The following is a 25,535-nucleotide window of genomic DNA, read 5'->3' on the forward strand; positions in this document are numbered from 1 at the left end:
AAACATTATTAAAATGACACGGGATATTTTGACTTCAATGAGCTCATGAATTTTATGTAATCTTTGTGACGATGAATCTACCCATAATGTCACTAAGATATGCGCTCTGTGAAATTATGTTTCCAGAATTTAAAAGAGCTAATAAACCAAAGAACTAAACCATACTAATTACCTTCTCAGTATTGCTAATCTCAAATTAGATTTCCAAGCTTTCGTTTCCCTTTTACATGTCAGTTGGATGAGACAAATCATTTGTAGCTATTTCATCTTAGGTCAAATCCCCTATATGACTGAATAGTGGTCTTTATTTCTTCCCCTTGTTTGGCTCCAAGATTTGTTGTAACTAAGGGCATAGCTAGATGGGGCAATATCCCGGGGATTGCCCCGGGATCATCCCTGTGCATTCACATGACTCACAGGGCATCCTGGGAGCAAGGAGGAATGATCCCTCCATTTCCCCGGGATTTTGCCCTACCCTTCTAGCCCTGTTTTTCTGCGGTCCCGGGCTGATCCTAAGACCGCAGAACATGTGGCCGGGTGTCCCGGGTTTTCCTGGCTCCTTGTGAGTAACCGCTAGGAGCCGGGAGCTGGGCAAAGAGCTCCTCAGAAGCTCTGTGCACATCAGGGGTGAGGTGGGGGGAGGGGGAGGTTTTTTTTAAAAAAAATACTCATGGTTTTCGTACAACCTCTTGTGAGGTCCTTCTCGTTTAAAAAATAAATTCAAAATGGCTGCCATGATGTTGCACGCCGCATATAGACCAGGGCGACGATATCGCGATCATAAAATCATGAGATCGTCACCCTACTACTCCCCTTGTCTAGCTGAGGCCTTACTACACAAAGAAGCATGAATGTCACAAATTTCGCTTAATTCGAGATTTTAACTGTGAAAATATAACAGTATGCTTTTAGGCTCAGACCTACAGTTCATTAGAAATTGTGGTAGGAAGCTTGCCAGTTTACACATAACAACAGCCCAGGGGTTAAATAAGCTTGCTAAGCATGGTATGGACTGGGGCTCAACAACCAAGTGGTTAACCCATGGTTTGTTGTTAACTGCAAGCAGTGCACCCACTCTCTCTCACTTGTGCATGACAGCCCATTGGTTGTTTAACCTATGGGCTGTCATTACGTGTGAACTAGGTCGATGTGCATTATCAGATATACTTCTATTCTGCAACCTTCATTGACAACATGGCTATTAATTATGAGACAGGAATCATTTCCACCATTCTTTAATAATCTTGGCTGTGCTAGATAGGTAATTAGAATACTACAGCCTATGCGAGTTTTTGGATTAAGGACATAAGAAAATGCATCTGTTTCCTTATTTTAATATTGTATCTTTAATGGTGTATCTCTCTTGTGAATTCTGTTATGGGCACCTATATAAATACAGTCAAAATAAATAATTAAATATTTCATTTTTTGTATGTGAGGTCACTTGGCGACCCATTTCACTCTTAGTGAGGTAGAGAAACAAAGATGCAATTTAAATGTCAGCAGTCCTCTTGTATTGGCAGCTTTGTTTTCAAAGCTTTATGCTCTAATAGCTCCCTCTAGACCACACTGCTTGTTCAATGACTCCCCAGGTGACTGTCAATTGTCAGGATGCATTTAGTCTCATATGTTCAGTGTTCTCCTTTGACACTAGCCTCAGGCATCTGGCACACACAAAAGGTATGGTATTGTGAAGTTCTAGAAATTGCAAAGGGAATAATATACTCCAGAAGACCTACAAAACCAAAGTCTTGCAGCTAAGCTGCTTAACATTATGCATGCTCTCACATCAACTGGTAGAAAAGATGCTGTGGTGATTTACACACCACCCTGCAATGCATGGCTTGTTTGAGGGTTTCAGAGTGGTTTGTAAAACACCCCAGTCACCCACCCTTGCTGGGTTCCGATATCATGACAACCTGTGGCCAGGATGGGTAGCTAGGTTAATTAAGTGGCTTGCAACCAACAGGTGTGAGGAGGGAAAATAAGCCACTGTAACTCATTTTCTCTCTGTGTTCATATGAACCCATCCTATGGTTTGTATGCAATATAACACCAGCAGGAAAAGTACAAGAGGTCTCATTGTTCTACTAGTGGTTCCACAAGTGTAGTTGTATTAGTGCTAGCAATACTTACTGTAATCAAGTTTAATGAGTTTTGAAAGTGCTGGTGCAACAGCTTGTGCAATTACATTTGTGCAAGATGAGAGCAAGGTTTCCACAAGCAGAAGCAGCTTTGCACTAGCACAGGGGTTCCCAATATTTGGGGCCAGTCAGCACATAGGGAATTTTGAGAGCGCTGTGGGCGCTCTCACAAGATGGCTACCATAGGGGCTTATACATTCACATGATTGTATATGAATGGCTGCCACAGTGGGTGTGGCCAAAAGCAACAACCAGGCAAAACAATTCCTGCAAAAAACAAAACATACCACACACAAAAACCAAGCATAATAATACCTCACTAAAGCCAGTTAAAGCACATACATTTTGAACAACAGCAAAAATAAGACCTTGGTTTTGTGGGTTTTCTGAAGTATATTATTCCCTTTGCAATTTCTTTAACTTCACAATACCATACCTTTTGTGTATGCCAGATGCCTGAGGCTAGTGTCAAAGGAGAACATCTCTGTGTGTGTGTATCACACGCATACGCAGCACAGGCGAAAGGCACCCACACCCACAACCTATCACCCTCTCTATTCCCCAGGATTCTCCCTACCACCACCGCCCACCTTGCCCTTTTCTTTTTTTCTGGGCAGCTGGGCATGCTTCAAAATAAAGTTTGGGCTGCAGCTGTCTGCCATTTTTAATTTCTAAGAATGCCTATGGGGCTCATGTGGGGCCCAGATGCATTCCTAGAAGTTAAGATATGATTCACTTTGCAGCATGCCAGCCTGCCAGTTGAAAAGATAAATTAATGTTCTTTTTAAAGTCAGGAGCACAAGGCCTGGCATGTGCCAAGGGAGATGCCCAAAGACACTACACTAATGGAATGACATTTCTGGATACAACCCTATGCTCTTAGTTCTTGTAAATAATCCTCCTAAGGCTGCAATGAGAGCCAGTGTGGTGTAGTGGCTAAAGTGTCGGACTGGGAGTTTGGAAATCTGGGTTCAAGCGCCCACTCGGCCATGGAAACTCACAGGGTGATTCTGGGCCAGTCACAGACCTTCAGCCCAACCTACCTCACAGGGTTGTTGTTGTGAGGATAGAAATGGAGAGGAGGAGGATTATGTACACCGCCTTGGGTTCCTTGGAGGGAAAAAGGTGGGATATAAATATAAATAAATAAATAAATATTATGCGTACTTCCTAAGTCAGTCCTACTGATCTGCTTCTGAATAAATCTGGTTAGGATCAGGATGTAGCTATTTGGTATAACAGCTATTTGTGTAGAAAAAAGATGTATATGGTATAGTAGATATTAGCACAGAAGGAATTTCTAATGTAGCAGCTTTCAGTGTCAATTTCTAATGTATCTGCTTTCAAACTGTATTCCCTTTGCTAGTTATTACCTATCGGTTTCAGATAAAGATAAATAGCAATTACTTGAATCTTCTTTATGGATATCCAAAACTATTACCAAAACAAGGCTGGTAATTGGATCTGCTCAGTACTACCTCCCATTGCCCGCAGATTTTTTGCATCCTGCTGCCTGTTATCACTATAGGTGCCATTTTTAATTTTGTGCACATTAATCCACATGCAGACATATTAAATAGCCACTGTATGTAAATAGACATGGAAGCAACCTTTATGGGAAGTGACAATGAGAGGTAGAGCAAAAAGGCAGGGCACGGCACAAGAACAGAGGGCACCAACACTTCTGGCTTGCTCCCTTCTAGCCCTTCTGTACAGCGTCTTTATTGATTAATAGCGTTTCATGACAGTGCCTGTCCCTTCCACTCAGCTCAGTGTATGCCCATTTAAAAAATAAATCAATCTTAAATACTTGTCCTCACAAATATTAAAAAGCATCCCAACTCTAAGCTCCGTCCCATTCTTTCTAACCCAAAACTCCTAAGGAAATCTGATTTATACACTGAATTCCACGCATATTGTCTCCCATAATGACACATTTGATGTAATGAACGCTAAACCGAGACAACAGTTAAATGCTTTGTTTTCTCTTAGATCCCTCACTGCAGTCATTTTGACAAGCGCAGAACACAGACTGACATTAGTGCCAGCATTTACTATTTAGAGCCACTTTTTTGGCCACTAGCATCCATTAAAGATCTGCAAATAAAATGCCTCACTGACAGGTCCATTCAGTTTGAGGAAATGCTGTTTAGCACCCCTTTTATCCTGTTCCTATTTTACTGAAATGACAAACAATGGAAAATCATCTAGGCTATATACTTTTCTGAAACATTTTAAATCACATTTTATCTCTACTTTGTTAGTTAAGTATATTGTCTTATGTTTTACTACTCCCCTAGTTCGGATTTAAACCAATGTTTTAGAAGTTCACAGTGTGTGTGGGGGGGGGGGGGGAGCCAAAAAGGAGCATCCTGTTTCACTGTGTGAGAAATGACATTTACATTTCAAGCCATGTTTTGGAACTGGCTTGAAAATAGCTTGGCTTTTCGCAAAGAAACTGCCTCCTATCAATGTCAAGAATGAATCTAAAGAGCAAAAAGCAGCAGACACCAAGGTGGTGGAAGCCTGCACTAATCACAGTTGATCAGCAGTGAGCAAAGATCTGTGCTTTCTATTTCTTTGCCTAAGCCATGTAAGCCATAGCTTCAAGTTGCTATGTAGTAGTCTGAGAGTGTAATAGTGTAGTCATGGAGAGAAAAAAGCTAGGAAATCCAAGTGAACTTGGATTTTTGTGAACCGCCCAGAGAGCTTCGGCTATTGGGCAGTATAAAAATGTAATAAATAAATAAATAAATAAAATAAGTACAGTGGAAGCTGAACTCATTCTCTGTAGAGAAATTAAAACACATATTGCTTTGATCTAAATCTTGGGAAATCCCAACTGTACATGCATGGCACATTGAAGTGAAATAACTGTACAAGTTTACTCATTTCCCTCACAGCCAAAATACTTGTTTGCACCTATTTCATAAGTGACACCATTGCAACTCTACAATAAATATTGTCGTGTTGTTGTTGTTTTTAAAAATGCAAATGATAAATCTTCATTTAATGATTTTTTGCAAGTATCTTTTAGTCATTTTTTAAAAAGAGCAATCTTTCTATGGGCTAATCTACACCAAGCAGGATATTCCACTATGAAAGCGGTATGAAAGTGGTATATGAAAGGCAGGAGCCACACTACTGCTTTATAGCAGTATTGAAGTGCACTGACAACTGTTGGGGCCCATTGACACATCTACACCAAGCAGGATATAGCACTATGAAAGTATTATGAAAGCGGTATATGGTATGTGTCTATGGGCCCCAACAGTTGTCAGTGCTCTTCAATACCACTATAAAGCAGCAGTGTGGCTCCTGCCTTTCATATACCGCTTTCATAGTGGAATATCCTGCTTGGTGTAGATGAGCCCTATATCTATGTATGTGAGATATATAATGTGCACGCGCACACACACACACACATTTTATACGTATGCATCAAAACTGATACATTCAAATGGACATAGTTAAAAGCTTTTTTTTCTTTTCCCTTTTTGTTTTGCTCAAATTTCACACACAAAAATGTTGTTGTTTTAAATGGTCTATAGTTTGGCTTGTCATGGTCTAGCCTATACTGCCCTTGACCTTCATTGGAAATAGACTGCACTATATTTGACAATGGCGAATACTGAAAATGTGATGCAGTTAATATAAAGCATGCTGCACCTTAGACCAGTCTCCCATTCTCCAGACATAGCATTTGGAATAGTCTTCACAATCCTCTGCTTCTCTGGGTCTTGTAGATAAAACACATTTCTTCCGAGGATTGGTGCACCTTACAGTCCGATGTCGTACTCCTTTGCCACATTTTACAGAGCACTGTAGGAAGATGTTAAAAATGATAAAAGGTTCTACACGGTACACATATAGATATTCTGCAAAGTGGTCAATATCCTCCCCCCCCCTGCATAATTAATTAAATCTCTTAAAGGACATTCAAGTGAGCAAAGAGCAGATACAAAAGGAACACTGCAGCAGCTAGCAGACCATAGAAAATGATATTTACTTTACAATGTTCCTATTTGCTATGTAGCCTCACAAAGTTTGCCATGCTTTGAATCTGCAATGGTATGGAGAAAGGCCTCATCTATTCAAACACAAATTGGTCTGAAGGCTGACATTCCCCTCTAACTGGGACAGCTTGTATACATGTGAGGGAAACAAACGTTTATAACTGCTTATAGTTTTTATAGTCTTTTGCTGCGTTTGAGTTGGTAATTGTTAGAGAGAATAATGTTTTTTGGGGGGTTTTATGTTTTTTGAAAACTGTTCTGAAATCCATTGGATTTCAAAGATATTTTAAACAAATAAGAAAGAAATGCCAAACAATGCATTTACTGCACCTCGGACCACACTCCAGCTTCCCACACCGTCATGCAGTCTTGGCCTTCACACCGCTGTGCTGAAGTGGGTTTCGGACCAAGACAGTCTCTCTCGCGGGCTCGGATCAGGGTCCCATTTCTGAGTTGCTGAGTACAGGCTACCTGTCTGTTCTGTGTCCCTTTCCCACATGTCCTTGAGCATGGAGTCCATTCTGTCATCATCCACCTACATAAAACGAAAGAAAATACGAATTAGGGTTTATTACCCTTTCCTGACAATGCAGAATTATTACTTTTGAGGCAGTATCTAATCCTGCCCATCCATATGCCGGGCCCACCACCGCTTTTATTCTGCATGCAGCCAACCTCTGTTGTGCAATGGGTCCCTACCACCTGCACCACGGTAATTTAGTATTTCCGGAGGCAGCCCAGAAACATTCATTTCTAGAAGGGGGCATGTTGGCAGAGTTCCTTTATGTGAGGTCCATCAACCTTCCCCTTTTCAGAAATAAGCGTTTTTGCTTGGTTCTGGTTACCCCCTGAAGTGCTAAATAACCGTTTATTTCCAAGTGCAGTTTGATTTTGAAATACATTACTTTTGAGGCAATGAAATTTTAGGTGACAGTCACCTTTATTAACATTATGGTAGTTATATAATACTATTTTCATCAACTAAGAAACAAAGAATTCCCGTATTCTGAAGTGTTGTAAAGGTATTTATTCATATTCTCACGGTTGAGACCCTCTGCAACAGATTTGGGGTACATATGAGGGACTGCATGGGGAGGAGGGGATGGGAATCTCCCATTGCATGAGAGGAAGTCCACTCACATAATGCTTGCTTTAACCTGATGATCTTCATCTAACAGTATTCATTTGATTTTATGATCACATTTTTTTGGCACTGATTAGAACTTCTGATTAGTTTGAATTTGTGGTACTTTGCCAAATAGCCAAATGTCTACATAACTATCAAACATAATCTTGCAAGCATCATCTCCATTATTTGACTCATTATCACCTTGTCTGGCACGGCTGCTCATTGCACTTTCGTATTTGTGGTTCAGGTTTTGTTAAATATTTGCATTTCTTATTGTCCACAAAACTGATATTCTTATTCAAAATCTTTGTGCAGGATACCGTTGTCTTTCTTTCTCCTGATAAAGACACAAAACAGATATTTGTGGATCTAAAATAAACTTTTATTCAAAAAGAAAAAAAAAAGATTTTCATTAAAATGCTGACCAGGAGCCAAATAACTACTTCTTGCATGGCCAGGCACACAGCTTCCTTTGAACAGCAGATCCTTTTGCCACATCATAATCTGCTTTTAGAGGTTGCTTCAGTTTCAAAAGTGATTAAAGAAGAGAGAGCTAGTTGCAAAAAATAATAATAGTTTTATTCTCTTTGAACCCCAATGTATTTCAGCCCAGTATATTATTAACAGCCTTCCTCAAGGGTGGTAGAGAGAAACAATACATTTGTATGTCATAAATAAAATTATACAAATAACATAAAATAATGCAAAAATTGTTTATGTATACATACAATTCTTTAAAAAGAGAACTCCACCAGGGCTGTCTCATACTGTACATTTGAAAACACAGCTGAAGGCTGTGATGGAACTGCCCGGCTTGACTCAGCGATTCCCTGGCCGGGGAAGGGGGGTCTGGCTCAGCCAGCCCAGACACACGCCCCTTCACTGCCACTTTTTAACCCTTTGGGAGTCTAGATTCTCAAGGAATGACACCACACAGGAGATAGGGACCAAACACTTTTATTCTTTACACAAACACACTTCCTTAAGGGTCCACACATTAAGGTAAACACGTAAGAGGTTTGGGGGGAAAACACGGACAAAGGAATGACACACTTCACACAGCAGGGACTAATACCTCCCCTCCCCATTTACACACTCAGACCAATTGGATTTGCACTCACTCCCAACTAACCACCCACCAGAAGTAACTCTGGCAAGGTCCCTTGCCCACTTGTACCCAAACCTATTCTAAAACAAAACAAACACTTAACACTGCAACTCAACCTCTGTTGCTCACTTCGACTCGGCTTCACGCCACTTGAACTGACTCTTTCCCTCAGCGGCCATCCAGCCGGCCCAGATGCTCCTGCTCACCACACACTCACCAGACCCCTAACACCCACAAGAAAGAGGCTGGACCCTTGGATGCCCAAGCTTTTTATCCCTTTCTGGGACCCCCTTGTCACAAGACCCACCCTGACCAATTGAAACCCCTTAGCAACCCATACCTCACCCGAAGGGAGGGGGGAATACTCCCAGACATTGCACAGCTGCAACTTGTTACTCTTCTCCCAGTACCAGCCCGGGAAAGCATTATCAGATGCCAGGCACTTCTAGCACAGCGTGGCCTTGGCATTTTACTTGCTATTCCCTTTTCGGACAGAAAGAAACCCCTCTCCCTCTCCCCGGGATGATGCTCTTAAAGGGACCATGGGCCCAGCCCATGACAAAGGCAATGCATTATATGCATACAATAGAAAATATCAATCTGCCACACAGGAGTTAATTATAACTCAGGATTAACTGTTAAGGAAGAACTTGGTTCGTTGCTACAGAGGGGTGTGTGTCTAAATGCAAGAACTTAATTACATGAAGTGAAAAATGAATCCATCTCTCATTGAGGCCTTGTGGAGATGAGGTTTGAAGTTTCAAAATTCACTCCATTCCTTTTCTGCTCAAGATGTCTGGGCCCAATTCAAAGTGCTGGTATTAACATTTAAAGCCCTAAACTGCTTGAGGCCAGGCTATCTGAAGGAACACCTCCTCCCATATGTACCTGCCTGGACCCTAAGGTCATCCTCTGGAGTCCTTTTCTGTGAACCCCTGCCAAAGGAAGTGGGCCAGGTGGCTACCAGGAGGAGGGCCTTCTCTGCTGTGGCATCCCAACTGTAGAATGAGCTCCCTAAAGAGGTTTGCCTGGCGCCTACACTGTATTCCTTCTGTCACTAGGTGAAGACCTTTTTGTTCTCTCAGTATTTTAACAGTCTATAAATTAATTTTAACTTTGCTGTTTTAAATTTGTATTTTAAATTTGTATTTCTGCACTGCTACTGATTTTATCTTGGTTGTGCTTTTATATTGTATTTTATATAATGTTTTTATACTGTTGTTTCCTATTTTGAATGGTTTTAATTTTTGTGAACTGCCCAGAGAGCTTCGGTTATTAGGCGGTATAAAAATGCAATAAATAAGATGTTATCATTATCTGTGTTTATCATTTCTAATACCCAGAATTTCACATCTATGGCATTGTGTTCTTGTTCTATAAAGTAACAGACAAATGGGGTGCCAATTCTTTTATTCCTGATATTAGAAAGGAGCTCCTGAATTCTGTTCTTGAGAGCCCAAGATAGCTTGCCCATATAGAATTTCCTACATGGAAACTGCATTATATACAGCACATTTCTGGTGTTGCTTGCAGTGAATTGTCTTAAAGGTTACCCTTTTGCATTCAGCTGTTTGACCTTTAGCCTCACATTCAACTATGTAACTAAAAGGCATTATCTATCAAGGGAAGATATAGAAAAGGCCCTATGTCCTTGAAACTTTGTGGATGCTTTAGAGATGCTACGTCTTATCTAGAATTTTAAGTTGAAAGATATTTAACAGTTTTGAGTTCCCTTTCAAGAATTGCACTTCTGCTTTAAGTAGACATGCCTGCCTATATTGCCTAGCAGTAAAAAAAATTCCTTTGATTTTAAAAATACTATTTTAAGAAAGATAAATCATTAAGTTGAATACAGCAGTTGGAATCCAATATTGCATGAGCAGAAGTTGATTCATGCGATGGGACTTCCTGTTCCCCCTAAAATCTCCTCTGGAGCAGATTTTGAGAGCACACAGGGGAGGAGGTGGAATCCTTCCCTAGTTCTGCTGATGGGATAAGTACCATCAGCTGGAAAACCTCATGGGATACCACTCAGAGTTTTGATCTTTCCATGACAATAATATTGTACATTAGCAGCAGCAACAACAAATCTTCAAACCTCAACCCAATAAATATTTACTTATACCACAGATTTTAGAAGACCATTACCTCCTCCACATACAGCATCACAGTCCTCCCAACCTGAGTGTGTCCACATAAAAAGTGGTTCAGACACTTTTGAGCTTTGATTCTCAGGCAAAGGGTCCAAGGGAATAGTGTATTCATAATGTAGCCCGTAATTCTGATCCTGAAAAAGCAGGACCTGTGAAATAGACAGAATGGAACTTTAGGTATCACAGGGGAGACAATAAATGAAGGGGAGGGGAGGGGAGAGCTCTGTAGTAGAGCAGTCATTTTGCATACATAAGATCCCAGGTTCAGTTCTCAGCAACTGCGGTTAAATGGATTTTAACTGGTGCAGAGCTAAGAGATGCTCGAATGGAGGACCCCATCAGTGATACACAGTTTGGGAATAGATGGACTAATGGTCTTAATCACTATAAAGTAGCTTCATCTGTTCATAGGAAAGAAAGAGAAATTGCTTGCATTGTTCACATTCTGATCAGTGGCAAAGAACACTAACTACTCAGTCTGACATTCACAACAGACATTAAATAAAACCAGAGGGCTGCTATGCATGATGTTAAATTTCTGTCAATGCATGGAGGTAACTTCTGAAAATGGCTGTTATAGATCATTCCACATGAAACATAGTTAACTTTCTGTTCGTTATAATAGCATTTAGAGAGAAGAGGAGAGGAGGGGAGAGACCGAGGAAAATGATTGTCAGTAGGATTTTCTGGGGAAAGAGAGCAAATTATTTGTGTAGGTATCCACTCCAAAGCAGTATCCACTCCAAATCTAACAAGAAGAATGTGTATATGCATTACACAAAGTTTAGAGATGTCAGGAGGGCTTTAGTCATACGGATACTATCTGCAATAGTCATTAAACTGCAAGAATGTGGCAGAAGTGTAATGTGGTTAATTCTAGTCCAAGCACTTAAAAAATCCAGTAAGCGTATATTTATAGAAATACATTTTTAGAAATAAATTTGAATCGTAAGGTTATTTTGCTTCATGACTAAACTCTTGCTACACTCCAATCAAAATAGTGGTCAGCGTTGTTTGATTATAAGGAAAGCCACAGCTTAGACAATGGTTAACACCAACACCTTAACTAAACTTCATTTTTCATTTTATAAACTCTCTTGTGCTAGTCCAACACTATTCCACATATGCACAAACATATCTTTTCTGTGTGTAAGTTCCCATTTACTTAAATAAAATGAGCTTATTTGCATAGATTTTGCACAGATTGGCCTCCTCCAGTGAAATGAGAAGGGAAGATGTTTTGTAATTTCACATGTGTTCTGAGCACAATATAGAAACACCTTTTATCCAATACTGCTAGGATATGAGCATATCTGGAGTTGTGAAGGTTTTTTTTAAAAAATAAACTATATGTCCTTAAACTAAACTATCCAGATTTTTGCAGAAATATTTGCAACTTCGAGATATTATACAATACTCCAGTAATCAAATTACTATCATATTTGATTGCAAATGTGTACACACACACACACACACACACACACACACACACTTGGATCCACTGTCCAAATGACAAGACTTCCATGTCTTCTCTTCCTCCTCTGCGCATGCGCAAATTCTGCTCCAGGGGCTCCCTCAACCCTAAGGAAAAGATCTGAGGATCACACAGCAGGAAGGGGGAAATTCATTTTGCTGGTGGAACTGCACTATTGGATATAACACTTTGGCACCAACTTTGATTTATTATACTTTACAGAGTAAAATAGTTTAAAATTATTATCCAAGCTATCATACCAATAAATGTAAAGGTGATGTGGTTGGACCTTTGGCAGAGATTTTCTCCCACAGACCTCTCCTAACATAATGGACAGTGGTACCAGCAATGTTGAATGTTCCAGAATGTTCTATCTTCCAGTCACTATTAATAGACTGTTTGCTGGCATCTCGAAGAGCTGCAGATACATCAGGAAAAAGTATAGAAAAAAGTGGTTCATTTTCACATTTTCCTGCTCTTCTGTCAGAATTTATTTTTCCATGCTGGTGGAACCACAGGGTCCAAATTAAAAAGCTATTTATTTTTAAGCATAATAAACAAATCTCAGCAAGGAAACGTTTTGACTATTTCCCAGCTGGGATGAATGACAAAAGCCATATACACAATAATTATCGGAATTCTCTTCATATATTCAAGACAGAGTTCAATAAAATAATGAGTGAGAAAAAGGGCTGTAAAAATTAGTCCATAATAATACAATATGGATAGTACAAAATATACAGTATGTTTTTGTTGCTTATGTTACATGAAGATTCTTGAACATATTTTTAATAATACTGTCAGGATCTAAGAAAATAAAAGTAGACAAGAACATTAAGAGGAGCTATGTTGAATCAGACCAAAGGCCCATCTAGTGTAGCATTCTTTCATAGAGCAGACAACCAGCTGCCTATGAAAAGCTAGCAAGTAGGATATGAGTGCAATAGCATCCTCCCGGTGTGTTGCCCAACATTCAGTATACCAAGTGCTGTCAATTGTTTCCCAGGTCCAATTCAAGGCATTGGTTTTAACCTTTAAAGCTCTAAATGGCCTAGGTCCTGGCGATCGGAGGGACCAGTTATCTCGGTATGAATCTGTTTGGTTACTAAGGGCATGTCTACACTTCCCAGCGGTCCGGGAGGGAGGGGGGAGAATCTTGTAGTATGCTGATTGCAAGATCCTCCCCCTACATTCACATGCAGCGCATGACATCCAGGAAGGAGGATGTTGCGCCCGCCATTTTTTTTTAAAAAAAAGACAGGATCTGGAGCGCGCCTGGGCTCCAGTGCAAAAGTACGTTTTTTTAAAAAGAAAAAAGTCCTGACCCTGCTCCCCCCACCATCGAAGCCCCTGGACCCTCCTGAGCCCAGCTCCTTCCCTCCGATGTCCCCCGCTACTTGCGGAGAAGAGGGAAGAAGACAGGACAGGCGGCCACACCACCCACTGTCCTCCAGATCATCCCAGGACCGTGGGAAAAACCGAGAAAAAAGTATATCGCAATATCCCGGGGAAATGGAGGGGTCATGGCTCCCTGCTCCTGGGATCCCCTGGGCGTCTTGTGGACACACAGGGATGATTCCGGGATGATCCCCAGGATATTGTCTGGTGTAGATATGCCCTAAGATCAGCAGGAGTTGTGACTGGTCCTCACACTTTCGGCATTCAAGAAGGGGATCAAGACACATGTTTTTAACTTGGCTTTTGAAATTGTTATAGTTTTGAATGTTGTTTTTAATGTTTCCTATGTATTTATGTGACAATGTCTTCTAAGTTTTGAATTTTTTGTACTTGCCTTGGTTGGCCTCAGAAAGGTGGTATTAAAATACACAAACAAACAGTACTGGAGGTAATGTATAGCCAACATGATTAGTAGCTAGGTTTTGAAGAAGTTACTGGGGGGGGGGCTGCGATTTCGATGAGCCCTGCTCGCACAGCTCTGCTTCAAGGAGGCGGGCCATGCAAGCAAAGCACACAAAGCATGGATGGGGGAATTGCGCACTTTCTGGAGACCCTGGAAAGGACGCTTTGCCTCCTTCCCTCAAATTGGGGTCTTAAAGGCCCTCTAACAGGGAGGACAGCAAAATGTGCCTTCCAAGTGCGTGGCAAAGGCTGGCACAGCCCACCTCCTTGAAGCGGAGCTGTGTGAACACGGCTCATCAAGCTCACGGGGGCACCCCCCCTCCAAGTTCTACAAAGCCTAGCTACTAGTCATGATGGCTATATATTACTTCCAGTACTGGAGGTAGTATGCCTCTGTTTGCTTGTTTGCGTATTTTATAACCACCTTTCTGAGGCCAACCAAGGTGATTACAAAAAATTCAAAACATTGTCACATAAATTGGCTAATGACATGCTGGGGGAATTGCACTCTTTCCAGAGGCCCCGGAAAGTGCGCTTTTCCTCCCCCCTCCCATGTCAGTTGGGGCCTTAATGCAAGGTTAATGCAGGTGGGGGCGGTGGCAGAATCATGATTTCCCCATGGCTGGAAAAGTCATGTATTTCCCCCCCCCTCCATTCTAATGGTGGCAGCTGCCATTAGAGTGGAGGGGGAAAATACACAATCTCCCCAGCCTTTCCCCAATTTCCCCAGGACAAAGGGAGCATGTCAGGGTGGGCCCGCACCCAACTGCTATTGAAGGCTCAAGAGCAGGGGCACAGGCCTGTCCTAGCACTGGGTGGGTCCGACTGGGCCCTTGAGGGCCAGACACGGGGGTGTCTGCTGCCCTCAAGGGCCCAGTCGAAATTTCGATACAATACTACTAGTAGCCACAGGCAGCCTAGTAAATGGCAATCACTACTTTTTGTAGGAATGAAATCCATACTTTTAACTATGTGCTGTGTGAAGAAATACTTCCTTTTATCTGTTTTGAATATCCGCTCAGCATCATGAGATGGCCCCAGATTCTAGTATTGTAGGAGATCTAATATCATACTTCCAAAAATGACTGCAAATCTCCTTTGCCAATGTAGCTAAATCTTGAAATTCCTCTTTGAACAGAACCTATTGATACAAATAGAAATACCACTTCATTCTGCACAAGATTTCTTCCTACACCTCATGATCTTGTCCCTCATTGACTTCATATAAATGCAATAATAATAATAATAATAATAATAATAATAATAATAATAATAATAATATCATCATCATCATCATCATCATCATCATCATCTTGGGGATGGAATTCATTCTGCAGAATTTAGTAAGCCTAAACTACACAACAAAAGTGAACTGCTTCTGCAACTTACTGACCCCTCCCGCACCTTTCGTTCCACTTCGTTCCAATCACATTCCAGAATCGCTTCATTTCATAGTGGTGAGTGTTGCATTGCAGGCTAAGCTACCTGTGTCTTGCGATTAGTGATGTTGAACCTTGCAGCTTCAGAGGTTCAGTTTACAAATCTTCCCATAACGGCATGCCCTAGAGAGCACTCCACTGTAGAGTTCATTGTCACACTTGCAGCTGTGGTGGCCAAGTGATCCATCAAGCAAGGGGGAAAGAGAAATCATAGCTAAAGCATGAGTAAAGGCTATAATGGGGTGTGTGATTCTGGTGGTGGTGGAGCAGATCACAATAGTGGCACATTGATGGCAGGTGAGACAAACCTGTTCTCCTTTGGCATAATGGCAGTGGTCCTTTCTCTCTTCTTGAGCTGATTTTTTCTGTTCTCCACAAGTAACATAATTTCCCTTGTATGCATCTACTAAAGGTACAGCAGCCCTATCAAGCTCTGTAGCTGGCAAAATTATGGTCTATGGCTCATATTCTCGAGCCCTCTAACCCTTTCTTGCCTGTGCACTTCTGTGCTTGTTCATTATCTTTCAAAAATTTACTGACTTCTCTTCCCTTTTCCTCTACCCTCCCCACTATGTGCCCTCCCATCAGGTTCCTGATTCTCAGTCCGTTGTCTGCTCTGCACCTTTTGTTCAACCAGTCTGCTTCCTTGCACTATGCCCCATTTGATTCTCTAGCTCCTCAGATTTCATCCTGCCTCACAACACCACTCCCACCCCAAGGAACTGTGTGAAGTATTAATCCCAGACAAATCGACAACTTCTCCTTCCTTCACACTTATTGGAGTCCAAACAGTGTGGCCATTTTGTTTCTTGCACAGTTGAAATGTTTGTGACCACTGAGCCAACTGGTGTTAGGTTTCACTGCCAGAAATTGGATACATTATAAAGTAGACAAATTCATGGGGGATAAGCCTATCAACAACAATTAGTCATGCTAGCAGTTCAAAACTCCACGTTCAGAAGCAGTATTGAATGCAAGGGACAAGTAACAAGAAACAATAATCATAGGACTACAAACAGTCATACTCTTGCTTTCAGCTTCCCAAAAGTACCTTGTTGGCTACTGTTGGAAACAAAATCCTTTATTAGTTGGACGTTGGTCTGCTCCACCAGGGAAGCTCTTTGACTAAAAGAACTGAAAAATGTAAAACTGTTTAACTTTGTTCCACAGCTATTTCAATTAATTTATCAGGGGAACACCTAGCAGACTGTGACTCAATTGACATGGCTTGTTTTTCACCATCATTGTTCTGACAACAGTACATTCAGGCTCCGAGCCATTAACCATAATACTTAAACTCATTTTAAAACTATTTTTATACCTGTGCCTGATAAAGATTTGGATATTTTCAAAATCGTTAAGAACTTGTTTGATCATGCTATCTATCTTCATTTAGGTTGTCGTGATGAGTATGTCTGCAAATACCTGATCTCCTCTTGCCTCAAATAATGTTACATGTTTGCACTATATTTCTAGACAGTTCTTAACTGTGGCTTTGCAAATAGACATTAATTTTATATTTGCTGCCAGGAATAATTTTTTTTGGCTGACTCTTTTCCCTCCTAGGCCTCATCAATCCCCACAAGCATTTAATGAGGTCAAGTGAGATACACTACAAGGAACTGAGGTTATACAACTTTGTCATTACTGGTACACGATACTTCATTTTTCACCCTGTAATGTGAATTATGAATTTCTCAGGCCTTTTAACCAGATATGTGAAGTCAAATAGGCTTGAAGTCATCTTCTGGACAAGGTTGCCCTAAACATTCTTTTTCATTGAAATTTCATGCTTGGCATCAGTGATGTGAAAGCGCCTCAGCTACTCAGTACTTGCCCAAATCTCTTCACAAAGTTGTATGTTATGTGAGTCATTCCTGGCAATCAACTCCTCTCCTATCCATATTCGTACTGTTTTGTTATGTTTCCATGGGAAACAATGGCAATAGCACCATCAACTGGAAATAATACAACTGCATTAGCCAGCAATCATGCATGCAATAAGGCACAATACAATGAATGCAAATAGTGTGAAATGCTCTATATTGGGGTGGGGAACCTCTTTCAACTGGAGGACCAAATTCAATTTGGAGAAGCTTGGGGGGGCACATTGGGGTGGGTGTGTGAAACCAAAGTGGATGAGGCCAAAATAAATAAATACCAGCATATTGTAGCTCTTATTTCCAATAATTAAGCCTTAGGAAAGGTAGCATGGTCATTCAGAAAACTCCAAAGAGCCGGACTGACCCCAGACCTAAGGTTGCCCACCCCTGCTCTATAGCATCCTTGCAATATCCAATAATGTTACTGCACTGTAAGTTCTTTTTCCTGTTGCAGTATCTCAATGTTTTAAAGTATTCTATTTAAAAGCTGAGTAAGAGTGGATAGTCCTCCACCCAGTGAATAAATGTTATTGGAACATCCACTGGAGTACACAGCAGCTTGTTTTACAGCTACAGTATTTTGTACCATCTTTGTACAACTCAAAGGAAGCCATAGACAAAGCACATTTCATTAGTCAAGTTACAAGTTCAAGTTCTTTTAGGAGAGGCTATCATTGTTCTGAGAGCAGTACATCCAGTTGGGATATCAAAGTGCACTCTTTGCCAAACTGCAAGGTACACACCCACTAGCAAAGCTAGACCCAAGGCTGGGAACCTGATCTTTCAGGTAGCATGCAGCCCCTTCTACAACATGCGATGCCAACACTCCCAGACTCCTGTTTGGCCCTATCCAATCCACTGATCCTGGACATAAGAGAGTGTTCTTTCTCCACAGAAAGCTCCACAGAAAGCTCACTCTGGGGTAGCTGGGCTGTCCATATGGGCTAAAAAACTGGAACAAATGCAACAAGAAGGGGCCATGGACACTTCAATGGCTCTATAAAGCAGTAGTGTAGATCTAGCCCAAGTCAGAGGAATGCAAGTGTTTTTATATGCAAAGTGCTTATGTGACTGAAACATTCCCCACCACGTACCTTAAACAAGGACACAGAAGTCCCATTAATGCTCAGAATAGCTGAGAGAGATGACATTGCATGGATATAATACTCGCAGAGAAATAAGATTTCTTAATCACTTGTATAGCATCTGAGGGAGAACCACCTAGGGTCTGCTGCTAGGGAAGAGCCAGAGAGCAAGGCACTTCTACAGCTGAAACTGAAGCCAAAAGAAGTTGGAGGGTATGATCAACCTGCTAGGCAAAGTAATTAATAAGTCATGGGTGGGAAGAGATAATAGATTACTGGATGAGAAGGATTACAAGGCATACATAGGAAGCGATTTGGGATATAAAAGTACAGGGGAAATAGCCAGAAAGGAGGGGAGTTTGGGAGACGGAGGGATAATTTGCCATTGTCAACAACCCTATAAATTGCTTGGATGGAGGTGTGTGTGTGTGTGTGTTGGTGATTGTGGAGGAGGTGATGGCAATGCTGAGTGAGTGCTGCAAAGCCCATCCTCACTTGAGTATGAACTTATGAGCTCTGAATTGTCTGTGTATTCTTCTTTTACCTGTATGTCCTCCATATACCCCTCACCTCCTCACACTTCTAATTGGGGACGCCACATCCCTCCCTGTCAGGCCTGCTGTTCTCATATCCTGCTAAGCACATTCCCACACTGCAAACAAGCCAATACTATAATTGACATAAGCAGATACAGATATGGATTGACCAGAAGCATATATAACATCTTCCTTTACGATTTGTACAGTTGGGTCATATATGCAGACACTTCCATTTCAGAAAACTGTGAAAACACCTCCTTCAGTTTGTGAAATGTATTGTGAAACATTTTAAGGATATGCTCTTGTACATTACATCTCCAAAGCTGTAAAGCAGGGTTGGAGAACATGTAGGCCTCCAGATGTTGTTGGACTGCAACTTCCAGGATCCCTCACTATTGGCAGTGCTGGCTAGGGATGATGGGAGCTGCAATAGACAGGTTGCTTATTTGTAACTGTAGTTCTTCGAGTGGTCATCTGTGCAGCCACACATATGGGCTCTGCGCCTGCGCAGGGCCAGCTTCGGAAACTTCTCAAGCTGAAATCGTTTTAGGTGGGAACCCCTCCCCCACCGTCCACTGAGCATGCTCAGGAGTTCTCGCCTAATCCCCTCAGTTCCTGAAACCGCCTAAACAATCTCACTGAGGAGAACCACCAGGTGATCAAAAATTTTAATGACACCATAGTGGGGACAGTGGGAGGGTTGTGTGACTGCACAGATGACCACTCGAAGAACTACAGTTACAGGTAAGCAACCTGTCTTTCTTCTTCGTGGTCTCTGTGCATCACACATATGGGCGATTAACAAGCTGACTTATCGGAGGAGGGTGGTGTCAGTTGGTGGATAAGTAGTCACAAAATAGCCGATAAGACGGCACGCCCAAAGGCACAGTCTCTGCGCGCCCTGATGTCCAGGCAGTAGTGACTGGCAAATGTCAAAGGTGTCGACCAGGTAGCCGCTTTGCAGAGGTCTGGTAACGCGATCCCCTTTTCAAAGGCTGTAGAAGTGGCCACTCCTCTGGTGGAGTGAGAGCGCACTTTCCCCTCCAACGGGAGGCCAGTGAGTTCATAAGCTAATTAATAGTCTGAACAACCCAAGCAGATATTCTCTGCGGAGATGCTTGGAGTCCCTTTTGTTTGCCCCCATAACAAACAAAGAGTCTTTGGGATCTCCGTAGAATTGCTGTTCTGGACTGGTAGAAAGCAAGGGCGCATCTCACATCCAGGGTGTGCAGAGTCGACTCAAGGGGAGATGATGGTGCTGGAAAAAAACTTGGCAGAGTAATATCCTGGCCAAGGTGAAAAGAGGACACCACCTTTGGAAGAAAGGCTGGGTCTGGTCTAAGGACCACCTTGTCAGCATGAAACACCGTATAAGGTGGGTCCATACGTAGTGCTGCTAACTCTGATGCACATCTAGCAGACGTGATGGCAACGAGGAATGCCACTTTAAAAGTCAATAGACGTAAGTCTGTCTTTGCTAATGGTTCAAAGGGTTTTGCAGCTAGTGCTTTGAGCACCACGGAAAGGCTCCATTGAGGAACAAAGGAACGAATAGGTGGGATAATATTCTTCATACCTTTCATGAAACGTTTAGTTAAAGGATGGGTGAAGACTGAACAGCCCTGAACCCAATGGTGAGAGGCAGAAATAGCTGCCAAATAAACTCTAAGTGACGAGAACTTGAGTCCTTTTTTAAATAAAGAAAAAAGAAATGAAAGTACAATGGGTAAAGGTGCTGTAAGCGGGTTTTCGTTTCTGCTGAAGGCAAAAGCAGAAAATGCTTCCCACTTTTTTGCGTATGATTTTCTAGTGGCCGGTTTCCTGGCTGCTAGAACAATGTTCCATACGTCAACAGGCAGGGATAGGTTATCTACCGATGCCTGATTCTCCATGCAGTCAGGTTCAGAGACCGGACGTCTGGATGGAGAATGAGTCCTTTCTCCTTGGAGATCAAATTGTTGCATTGGGGTAGTCTGATAAACTCCGCTGAGGACAGTTTGAGTAGCGGAGTGAACCACGGCTGCCTTGGCCACCAAGGTGCTACTAATATGGCGTTGGCGTTGTCTGTGTGCAACTTCAGGATCACCTTGGATAGTAGTGGTATGGGGGGGAACAGGTACAGGAGCTGTTCCGATCACATCCTCTCAAAGGCGTCTCCTGAGATGCTGTCCCGTGACCTGCCCACGTGCAGAACAGGTTGCAGATGGCGTTCTCTGGTGAAGCGAATAAGTCTATTACAGGCTGTCCCCACGCCTGAAAGATCGTGTCGAGAACTGAGTCTTTCATCTGCCACTCGTGCATGTCCACGAACGAGCGGCTGAGGTCATCTGCCAGAATATTGTCCTGGCCTGCGATATGAATGGCCGATAACGTCATGCTGTGGGCGATAGCCCAGTGCCAAATGTCCAATGTTAGGGAAATCAGGTCCATAGACCGTGTTCCACCTTGCTTGTTTATATGCCAAACAGCAGCCATGTTGTCTGTGTGGATCTGGATGACATGTCCTGACAAGGTCTGCTGAAAGGCACACAGTGCTTTTTGAACGGCCATCAGTTCTAGGACGTTTATATGCCTCTTCCTGTCGGAAGGGCTCCAACGTTCCTGGATTGTGAGGTCTCCGCAATGGGCTCCCCAGCCCAAAAGGGAGGCGTCTGTCATCAGATGATGCGATGGTAATGGAGGTCTGAAGTCCAGGCCCTGTATAATGTTGGGTAGATCTGTCCACCAAAGGAGAGAGTCCTTTACTTTGGAAGGGAGCGACAATTTCACTCGATGAGCATCCATTGTATTGTCGTACTCCCGCAGAAGCCACAACTGAAGAGGTCTCATGTGCAAGCGCGCCCAAGGGACGACGCTGACAGTAGCTGCCATGAGACCTAGTAGTCTTTGCACCTGGAAAGCAGATATTATCTTGGAGTGAAAGAGTTTGAGTGCAAGTCTAATTAATGCTGTAGCTCTATCTTCTGGAAGGAAAACCCTGGAGCGGGTTGAGTCCAGAATTGCTCCAAGGAATTTAATTTTTTGAGTTGGTTGAAAATTTGATTTTTCTTTGTTGATGCACAGGCCTAATTCGTTAAGGAGGTTGGTGGTGAGGTGGGTGTTATGGGTAGCTTCCTGCTCCGTACCAGCCACTATCAGCCAATCATCCAGATAGGGGTAAATCTGTACCCCTCGAGTCCTCAGAAAGGCGCAAACTGGTGCCATACACTTTGTGAAGACTCGGGGGGCTGTAGAAAGACCAAAAGGAAGCACCTTAAATTGAAAGAAGTCTTCCCCTATTATGAAGCGGAGTAATTGGCGATGGTCAGGGTAAATTGAGACATGAAAGTAAGCATCTTTAAGGTCAATGGAAGTAAACCAGTCCCCTTGGGAGAGGAAAGGTAGGATGCTTGCTAAGGTGTTCATCCGGAACTTTTTTTGATTGATGAACTTGTTCAGGTCTCTAAGGTCCAAAATAGGTCTTAGCCCCCCATCCCGTTTAGGAACCGTAAAGTAGCGGGAGTAGAAACCGCACCTTAGGGTATGGGTTGGTAATCGCTCTATGGCACCCTTCTCCAAAAGAGACAATGTCTCTTGCACTAGAGTGTCTGTAGGTGGAGGGAACCTTACGGTTCCTAAGGGAGAGAGGGTGGTAAACTCAATTTTGTAGCCCCCGGAAATGATATTAAGGACCCACCTGTCGGTGGTAATGGTGGTCCAACTATTTTAAAAGGGGGCAAGGATGTCTCCAAATTTAGGTGTGGAAATTAATTTTATAGGACAGTCAAAGATGCCGTCTTTGACTCTGGTCGGGTTTGCCTCTGTTTTGCTTGAAGCGTCCCGGGAATTGTTGCCTCTTGTACTGACCTTGGGGTTGGTACAGAGGAGGTCTATCCTGAAATTGCTGTTGCTGTCTGGGTTGGAACTGCTGTTGAGCCCTAGGCCAGCGTCTTGGGCGGAATGCTCTTTGAATTTGCTGTTGTTGCTGTTGCCCAATTCCCATCTTTTTAGCCGTATTCTTGGCTTTTTGGATGTTCTCCATCGATTTGTCGGTGGAAGAATGGAATAGGCCGTTTCCATCAAATGGCAAATCCTCGATACGGGAGCGTGCCTCCTGAGACAAACCTGCTGACCTTAGCCATGCATGTCTTCGTAGGGCTATGGACCCTACCATGGCTTTTGAGGCGCAGTCTGTCGTGTGGCGAGCTGCATTAAGCTGTTGCCTTGATAATGCCATGGCCTCAGTGTAAAAGACGGTCACCAGTTCCCTTTGGTCATCTGGCAGATAACCAGACAGGGATGCCATAAGAAGAGTTGATATTTTGCCATGGTGGCTTGGTAATTATGCACTCGTAATGACAGTGCAGTTGAAGAATAAATTCTTCGACCTATGCCATCGAGCCGATGATCTTCTTTATCTACCGGTGCATTGTGCCTCTTATGAGTGTGTCCCTGAGACGCCTCTACAATTATGGAGTTAGGCTTGGGATGGGTAAAAAGTAAAGGAGCAGACTTTTCCTGTATCTTGTATGTATTATCTAGCCTCCTGGACGTTGGTGGCATAGAGGCAGGCAGCTTCCACGACTGTTGTGCTGTGCGTAATAGCACGGGCAAGTAGGGAATAGCTGCTGGAGTAGCTGACTCACAGTATGCGTTGTCATAAACTGGGTCGTTCAATTTTTCAGTGGGTTGAGACATTTCAATCCCCAATGATCTCGCCATCCTTTGCACTTGATCGGCAAAGTGCGATAGGTCTTCTGAAGGGGAGACCACATCCAAAGTCCCTACAATGTCATCAGGGGAGGGAATGGATGGTACCGGTGAAGCTTCTTGGGAGGAATCAGACTGGTAGTCCTCCTCCGATAAGACGTCCAAAACGCGTGGCATCAGCTCCAAGCTCGGACGTGGTTGTGACGCTTGAGTCGGTACCGTAGTGATCGGTACCGTCGCTCGCGTCGCTCGTGACGTGCGCCTCGGTACCGCTGGTTGAGGCGGTGGAGGCATGTCTGTGACATCCTCCGGAGGCGGTGGACAGGAGACCGTCTCGGAAGGAGGCTGGCAGAAACGGGGTACGAGTCGTAGTGGCGTTCCGGATAGTAGTATTCTTGGTGCCCTCTATGTCTCCAATCCTCATAGTAACGTGGAGGAAATTGTGGAGGGTACCAATCGGCATAATGGTCCCGACCCCTCGGTGGGGACCTTGATCTTTCGTTATACGCGACGTATTGTTGACTTGAATGAAGTGAAGCCGGTGAACCATCACGGCTGTAACCATACGGAGGTGTTTGTCGGTATCGAAAGCCTTCGGTATCGACGTATGGTTGCTGTCGGTACCGACGTCTGTCGGTATCGATGGGTTCTGCTCGGTACCGAGGGGAAACAGGTATCTGATCCACCACGGTGTTATCCAATGAGGAACCTCTGATTTCACCTTCAGAAATTGATGCCCTCACACTGGGTTCTTCCGTCGGGACCGTAACAATATGGAGCGGCGACGGGACTGGTGAATTAGCAACCGGCGGTGGAGGGTTCAGTACCGGCGGTGAGGATGGAGTCGTCCGTCTCGGTATTGAGAAAGGCGTCGGTAGCGAAAGCCTCAGTATCGGGCTTATAGCATGCGAGGGAGGTCTCTGTAATGTGAGACTCGTTATTGTCATGCCCTGCATGGAGATGGAGTCGGGAGATGAGGGGGAAGTGGCAGAGGCTGGACCTAGTGCCGAAAGTCCCAGCTCAGGTGATAAGGAGACTGAACTGGCAGAGACTGTGGCAGAGCCTCAGGGAGAGGAGCCAAGGCCAGCTGGGACCTCTGCCAGCTCTGAGGGCCTGATGCCAGCAAAAACTACGGAGGAGCCGCAGGAGTCTGAGGAAGAGGCGGAGAAGCCTGGTTTCAGCCAGTTGCGGGCGGAGAAGGCAACCAGACGCCGGTCTCGCCGCCTCCACCAGAAACGCCAGGCAATCAGAGATCAGCTGAGAGACCATGACTCAGCACTCTGACTGAGCATAAAAGTGCAGCCGTGAGCCATGCCAAATTGTCAGAGATTATCTGAGCATTCTGGCGGAAGCTTTGGCTCTTAGATCTCGTGACCCCGTGCCTTGCTCGAGATACCTAGTTCCTGAATCCAGCCTTGACTCCCGGACCCCGTGACCACATCTGCCTACTCTGGAATCCTGTTTTGACCTCAGACTGCTTTTTGACTACGTTTTGCCTGTGACTACTCCCTTGACTCTTGGATCGTGTACTTGGACCCTGCTGACCATCGGCTGTGTTTGACCTTGGACTGAACCACCGTTCCTCCGCTTTGCCACGTCCCCTAGACTCCGGACTGAACCTTGACTTCGCTGTAAGCTTGAATCTTGCTCTCCTACGTCCCCCTGCCTTGACTTTCCAAGCCCCCCTTTGCATTGCCTGCTCTGAACTGTTTGTAAACTGCAATAAACTCATCTGTTGTTTAGTTACCAGCTGGTCTAATTTGTCTTTGTCAAGCCATTTGGCGGCTTTCCCGGACAGTTATCGGGCTCTTATGCCCCGTCTCGCGCCTCGGTATCGAAGTACTCGGTACCGGGCTCCTCGGTACCAACGAGATCGATTTCGATGATTTTTTCTTTCCATCTTTGCCCTTCAATTTGCTCTTTTTCCTCTGAGGGTTTTCAGCCTCAGAGTGCTCTCTCGCTCTCTTAGAGATCTTCTTTGCCGCCTTTTTTGCGGACTGAGAGGAGGAGGGGGGA

At 43.5% G+C, this 25,535-nt stretch overlaps 1 protein-coding gene across 1 annotated transcript in view; it reads right to left on the bottom strand.

Moving 5' to 3' along the window:
• ADAMTS19 (ADAM metallopeptidase with thrombospondin type 1 motif 19) overlaps nt 1-25,535 on the bottom strand; it is a 149,166-nt gene that overhangs the window by 12,478 nt on the left and 111,153 nt on the right. Inside the window, exons 17-21 of the mRNA XM_063129463.1 lie at nt 12,285-12,442; nt 10,546-10,699; nt 7,491-7,626; nt 6,491-6,695; nt 5,814-5,966 (exon numbers count right to left, since the gene is read on the bottom strand). Coding sequence (XP_062985533.1) covers nt 5,814-5,966; nt 6,491-6,695; nt 7,491-7,626; nt 10,546-10,699; nt 12,285-12,442 — 806 coding nt within the window. The remainder of the gene's footprint in view (nt 1-5,813; nt 5,967-6,490; nt 6,696-7,490; nt 7,627-10,545; nt 10,700-12,284; nt 12,443-25,535) is intronic.

The sequence above is a fragment of the Elgaria multicarinata genome, chromosome 6, assembly GCF_023053635.1.
Source record: "Elgaria multicarinata webbii isolate HBS135686 ecotype San Diego chromosome 6, rElgMul1.1.pri, whole genome shotgun sequence".
NCBI lineage: Eukaryota > Metazoa > Chordata > Lepidosauria > Squamata > Anguidae > Elgaria > Elgaria multicarinata.